This window comes from Haplochromis burtoni, unplaced genomic scaffold (assembly GCF_018398535.1).
Source record: "Haplochromis burtoni strain Fernald_Lab_line unplaced genomic scaffold, NCSU_Asbu1 Contig_82, whole genome shotgun sequence".
Classification (NCBI taxonomy): domain Eukaryota; kingdom Metazoa; phylum Chordata; class Actinopteri; order Cichliformes; family Cichlidae; genus Haplochromis; species Haplochromis burtoni.
Window position 1 is genome coordinate 1085829 of NW_024582443.1, and position 6627 is coordinate 1092455.

At 43.5% G+C, this 6627-nt stretch overlaps 1 protein-coding gene across 6 annotated transcripts in view; it reads left to right on the top strand.

The window, feature by feature from the left end:
• pcdh7b (protocadherin 7b) overlaps positions 1–6627 on the top strand; it is a 117389-nt gene that overhangs the window by 50846 nt on the left and 59916 nt on the right. For 2 of the 6 annotated variants that reach the window (XM_005925829.3, XM_014334714.2), the window contains exon 2: positions 3473–3692. The exons of 2 other annotated variants lie outside the window; for them this stretch is intronic. In XM_005925829.3, the coding sequence (XP_005925891.1) occupies positions 3473–3692 (220 nt within the window). The remainder of the gene's footprint in view (positions 1–3472; positions 3693–6627) is intronic. 2 more of the 6 variants (XM_005925831.3, XM_005925834.3) reach the window with 1 other exon arrangement.

Sequence of the window (6627 nt, forward strand, 5' to 3'; positions counted from 1 at the left end):
TTTCCCCCCCACCCCACAAACTCAATTTTTCCTCGGCGTGCACCGGCTGGAGTGTTTCTTTTCTTTGCCGCGATCTCGCCTGCTATTCATTAGGCAGCAGTCATTTAATTTGTATCATTAGAAAACCGTGTTTCCCAAGGACTATGGCACTGCTCTAAATCTGATCCAGACAAAGTGCTTTTTTTTTTTTTTTAGCTCAAATGGACTTGTTAACACACACCTCTCACTAAACAAGTGTTTTGAAGAAATAGAATAAAACCAAACAAACAAACCAAAAAGAAAACAGGGTTTAATATCTTAACATCTCTTCAAGTGTTATTACACTTATAGAGAGCAGTTCTCCTTCTGGGCTCCGGTTTTAATTATGCAACAAATGTTTGACTATCCAAGTGAAATTTGCATGAATATTTATACCAATTCATTTGTTGAGTGTTGATTGTAATTACATGGAAACATGATTTATTGCCAAGATTGCTGTGTTAGCCAGCCAGCCATAGAAAGACAACCAGACAGAAATATATAAATATATGTAAATTTGCCCACATACACACACCCGTTCAGCAAAAAAAAAAGCTCTTTTTTCCCAGTGGCTTGTGGGAAATTTTCATTATCAGAAAGAGAATACGCCACACTGTGTGCCTGGCACAAGTTTCTTAAACTAAGTGTAAGAGTTTAAATGATGGAGAGGTCCACTTAAAAAAAAAAACATGACTGTTCACCTCAAAATCAGGTTTACAGCTTTTGACCGTGACCTGTAGTGCTGAGCTGTTTCGGTCTCAATTTGCAAGAAATTATCTGTATCTGTATGCTGGACATCTCTTGAATATAATAGAAGTGAATTGCACTCACTGTGTTGGAGCCCAAAACAGTAGATTTTACAAAAACTAAGCTTAAGTGTTTCTTGTCATAGAATCATGGCCTGGTTACTTAAAAAAAAAAGGAAAGAAAATCTGATAAATGAACTGTAAGTAATTATATTTGATCTTAAGTGATGTGGTGACCAGAAACTTTTGGCAACTTAACTGACTTTGAGCCAAATAACCTTTGGTGACTGTTGGCGGATGGGACCCGAGATAGACTTTTCTCAACTTATATGCACGAGACTGAAGCGACTACCATGAGAAGATAGGATACCACTGACTGAGACATGAACTGGTAGTACATCCAAGAGTACGGTACCTAGACAACAGAAGCCTGGAATGTCCGAAATGGACTACGAGTTTGTTTCAAAGCAAATTGTTTCTAAGTGAAAGACAGTATAAAAAAATGGACGTACAGTAGTTACCGTGACATTGCTAGTTGTTCTTTTGAAGTCTCCCTCAGATTCCTCAAGATGAGCGTTGTCAAACAATAGATGTGTCGAGAGATGGTGGGTCTGACTGTAAATCCACAGGCTGAGTCGCTAACGAGTTCTATTGAATAACTTACAAAATATACTTAATTTTTATTCTAATATCACCTAAAAATGAGTGACTGAGCCCATGAGCAGGAAAGAGTGTACAAAGGTCATTTTAGAAAGCCATTTTCCAATAGACCAGTAATCTTTTCCCATGTGTGAGACTAATAAAGGTTTATCTTATCTTATTGTTTATGTAACCACTGCTATCGTCCTCTGATGGCCTTTGCTATGTCCATGTTTCATGCCACGTTCCAGATACATCGGAATTCGGATGTCCGAACTCAGGAGCAATGTCACTTAACGTCTAGATGCACCAGTCAAAAGAACCAAGTAGCTGGCCAACATCACAGCCAAGCTCGTCCTCATATCACCAAGCTAGATGCTTTTTTGGGGGGTGGGGTACAGTTGGTATTTTCGGCAAAATCAAATGTGTTTTCTTTTCTTTTTTGGGTAATTTGGTCCTGACAATAGACATTTGTGCTGAGTTTTTTTTTTTTAAAGCATTTTTATCTATTTATTTATTTTTGTCTTTTGTGGACCGCAAGGCTATTGGCGTCTACTCAACAGAAGGGAGACATTTTTAGAGCTGATTTCTTCAAAACTAGGCAATTGGGATCAAAATGTTTGACTTTACAGTGAGCTGTCCCTTTAAGCTGGCCTTTCAACACTTTGTTTTTGAGTTAATGGATCTCTGCCACGTGTAAATATCTGTTGACAGAAGGAGTTTGACGCGATGCTTTCACATCTGCGTCTGAGACTGAGTGACAGTGTTAGATGAGTTACGCATGATGTGCAAATTTCAAAGTGCAGGCAACCGTGGCTGATAATAGATTGTACTTCATCAGGTGACACGAATGGGGAACCAATGGAGGGAGAATGCTTTAAGAAGAGAAAATCTTTGAGTAATGGGCGTCTGTCCCTGTGTAATATTCTTATGAGGAAACAAGGAGAGCAGAAGGAGGAGTATGTGTCTGTGTGTAGAGGTGTGTGCGTGGGACGTGGGGTAAAATCGGAAGAGATGGAGAACACGAGAAGGTGATGAGGTCCGGTGAGGTGCAAGAGAGAAGATGTGCTGCACCAGAGGCGAGCTCCGACAGTGTTTGCATGTAATTAATTAACGGCATTAGCCATTTGTAATGCCATTTATTCTGGTAATGACCAAGCCTGGTGTTTGGTTCTTCGCCCTGCGCTCATTCTTTCTTTCATTTCTCCTCTCTGCCATTTACCTTTGTACAACGCTAAGGCGGGGGATTAGGAGACACGGAGAGTGGAAAAAGAAAATCAGGCTGATACAGTGAGAAAGAGGCCTCGGCTTTAATGACATGCTCTGTTACTGCTTAACACAAGACACTGTTCAATAATGTGTTAGAGCGGGCTACGCATATTGACAGCGTGAACCCACAGCTCATCAAGAAAAGCCTTTTGTACGTGCGCACTTAGTCGCATGCTGTCAAGTGGGTGTGCCTATTTGTGTGCGCCCGTCTTTTGCCTTTTGCGCCTTCGCTCTCTGGCAGCGAATCAGACCTCCCGGAGAGCTGAAAGCTTGTTCACCTTGTCCTCGTTTTAGTGGGAAAGTAAACAAGTGAATGAGGCTGATGCACCACCATTCCCCCACTCCCACTCCCTCTTTCCATTTTAGCTGTATTTAACACACAAATCTAGCTAGCTACCATGTCTCCTTGGTCCCTTGAGTTCTAAGCGTGCTTGTGAAAGACTCCTTTGTGCAGCTTCTTCTGTGTCCTTTTGAAAGTTTTCAGGGTTAGAGAAAGGCAAAGTAGTTCTTTCTTGGCTACTCTGATAGAAGAGATCATAGTTTTATTTTTGAGGGTGGCATTAGAGCTAGTTTGGTTGCTAAGGTAGCTGCTAATACCCTTAGCCATGGCCTTCACTGCAGTCTACGTATCTTAGCCTCCCTTGTTTTCCTAACCTATGTCCCTGCCATCCTGACTTGAATCCCTTCTATTTCCAAAGGATCCCGCTCCCAAGCTGACATCCAATAATAAAAGTTGAAAAAAAAAAAAAGTAAAGAAGTCCCTTTAATAGTGACCCTCGGCCGTTTGGTTTCTCTTGTAGCCGTTTCGCCGAGTGACCTTCTCGGTGGTGAGCCAGCCCCAGGATCCTCACCAGCAGGGATCGCTGCAGAGCTGCTACGACAGCGGCCTGGATGAGTCGGAGACACCGAGCAGCAAGAGTTCGTCGGGCCCCCGGCTGGGCGCCCTTCCCCTTCCTGAGGACAGCTACGAGAGGACAACGCCGGATGGCAGTGTCGGTGAGGCAGAGCACATGGAAAATGGTAGGGGCAAACACTGAAAGGAGATGTAGAAACCGTTAAGACACAGGAACAACACATGCACATAACTGGCTAGAGAAATCCAAGCGGGACGCTGTAGAAAGCATCACAAGCAAAGTGCAGAAACACACGAGCGTCCCTTTTTCTTTCTTTCCTTCTTTTTTTGTGCTAAAATGCTTCTGTTGTCAGTTCGACATTTCTCTGTGCCAAGGGTATGGATGTGGTGTGGCGCTTGTGATGCAACTATTTTTTGCTGAAGCCTAAAGCTCATTCAGTGTACATTGTATGAACAACGAGGTCTGGGATTTATTATAAAACCGAAGTCTCTGTTTCAGAAACAGAAGGCTTATTTGATCAAAGGGGCTACAAGAGGGAATATGTAGCAGACGAATTCTTTTAGATCAACCACCTTTCAGGGCCGTCTTTATCCTTCTAGTTTGTTGCTTTGTTGCACCGTTTTACAAATCCCGCTGAATTCCGTTTGCAGGCTAGATCTCAGCTGCAGGGGAGGATAGGTGTTCAGCAAGATCTCGCTCTCTAGCTCGCCTTGCATTCTTTGAGATAAAGTAAAAGAGGTGTAACGGGGAGGGGGCTAATACTCTGAATTGTTTAGAAGCTGTACAGGCAGCTCCTGCACTGATTTGTGATTTGTGTTTGGCCTCGAGGCCCTCACCAAGGAGTTCATTTTGCTTCAATTAAGGGATCGAACCGATGATCCGTGTGTTGTAATGCATAAAGACTCCAGCCTAGAGAGAGTGGACGGGAGCGGTGGCAAAGTGAAAAAAAAAATCCTTTTGTAAAAGCTTCTTCTCTTGCAGAACCTTCTCCTCACAGCTAGCCTGAACTAGTTTCCTACCAAAGCCAAAATATATATGTATGTGTGCGTCTCTGTATGTGTGTGTGTGTGTGTGTGTGTGTGTGTATCTGGGTGTGCAGTGAGAGATGAGGGTAATGGTCCCATTCATAGTCTAGGAGTCTGAGGCGATGCTTAACAAGGAGTAGCTGTCTTGAGAGTGCTAAGCCTAAGTGCAGAGGCTTCCCCACTGCAGCTTAGGATAAGGATATTCAAATGGCTTAAAGATTCACATCCTCTCTTTTTTACAATGGAGCTGTTAGGCGGATGATGCCCTTACCTTATTTTAAATCAGTGCGGTCAACACAAGCACCATTACATCCACAAGGTGGAGCCTGGACAAAGACCTGGTTCTACCTCAAGGGCCGATGTCTAGTTATGGTGTTTGCACTGACTCGAGACATGCAACAGAAAGTTAGTCAAATCAGACAGATGGGCACATCAAACAGGCCGTTATACCGGAGTGTCCACAGTGAACTTTTTCAAATTTTGGCCCCGACACAGATTGAAGGGGATTTGAAACACTTTGATGTGAGCATGTGAGCTGATAAGGCTACCTCGTGGATATTAAAAATCTCAATTTTCCGACAACGAGTGCCCATTAAATTACCAAATAAGTCTTTAAATTAAAAGGATCGTTTCATTTTGGTTTCTGTTACAGGAAGGGGGGTGAGTCGATAGCGATCCGGTTAAGGAGCCTGTCGAGTAAAACCACTTTTAGAATAAATACGGCGCAAATAGGGAAATGCATTAAACCAAAGATGGAGCGTTTGATACCCAAGGAGCTCTCGTACTGGTCCAAATATGCCCACCAGTTTCACTTCTTAGCTCAATGTGCATGTTTTCGCTAATTCCTCAGCTTGGTGAAAAGCATACTGACGCTTCAGAGGAGATTTGCTGGAGAACAGAGTCAAGGTCAATTCATGAATCAGTCTCCATCTAAGAGAAACAACACTCTCCGCTGTTGCTGCTATCTTTAGTGAGATCGGCTGAACTGGTGTGTGCGTGTGTGAGAAAGGCAAGGCAACAGCACATGTGTGATTGGAAGAAAAGGGAGCGCTTGTGAACGCTGGCTTGATATTGTTTAAAAAATCAGCCTCTACATCTCACATTTCTTTTGCAGCACAGTTATACAAATTGGAGTTCTTACACAGTTTGTACTCCGAGGCTATGAGCTGATATAATCTGGTAGGCAGCGGGGTGGCCTTGTGGTCTGAGAGACTATAATTGGTCTAGGTCCTGTGATTCAGTCCCAGAGAGAGAGAGCGAGAGAGAGGGAGGAAAAAAAAAAAGCATCTCTGTGCTTCCAGTTAAAGCGTCCTTGAGGACACCGCCGAGTCCCTGCTTGCTCACTTATGGCAGGTCGCTCTGAATGAGGGCATCAGCTAAATACCTAAGTGTAAAGTAAATGCAATCATCTAAGGTTAGGCTAAATATTGGCAAACTGCTTCAGCCTCTGCGGTCATTAGCATCCCTTCTCGTGTTGTGGCAGGAGCTCGCACAGAAAGCATCAGCACCGCATTTACTCAGTGTTAACCCCCACCACCCCACCCCCCAAACATGCTTTTTTTTTCCATTTTTTTTTTTTTAGAAAATGAGGGCATTACGAGGAAGAAGGAAAACAAAAGTCAGCAGATGGCTTGCTGTGGCGCTCGATGCCGACAAGGGCATCATTAGCGGCATGTAACTATGTAACTGCAGACATTTATGTGCGTAATGCAACGGCTATGTCCTATGGTAGGCCCAAATCTCAACCTTGCCCCTGGAAGCATTAGTATCTGTTTGACAACTTTAGAAACTGAGGATTTGAGAGTTGTTGTATTTTTTCCCCCCTTGTTATCGATCCATCATGTTTGATTGCTGTCTCTTTGTGTTAAGGTGAAATGCAGACAAAAGCGAGTGTCCGCTTTTTTCGATTCGGAGCATTTTCCAGCTCTCGGTTACTCGTTGTCGATCAATGTTCGCACGAACAATCGGCCTCCACCGCAGCTGCTCACATTCATGAATGCATGCATGCAAGTAGCCCCCACCACACACACACACACACACACACACACACACACACACACACACACACACACACAC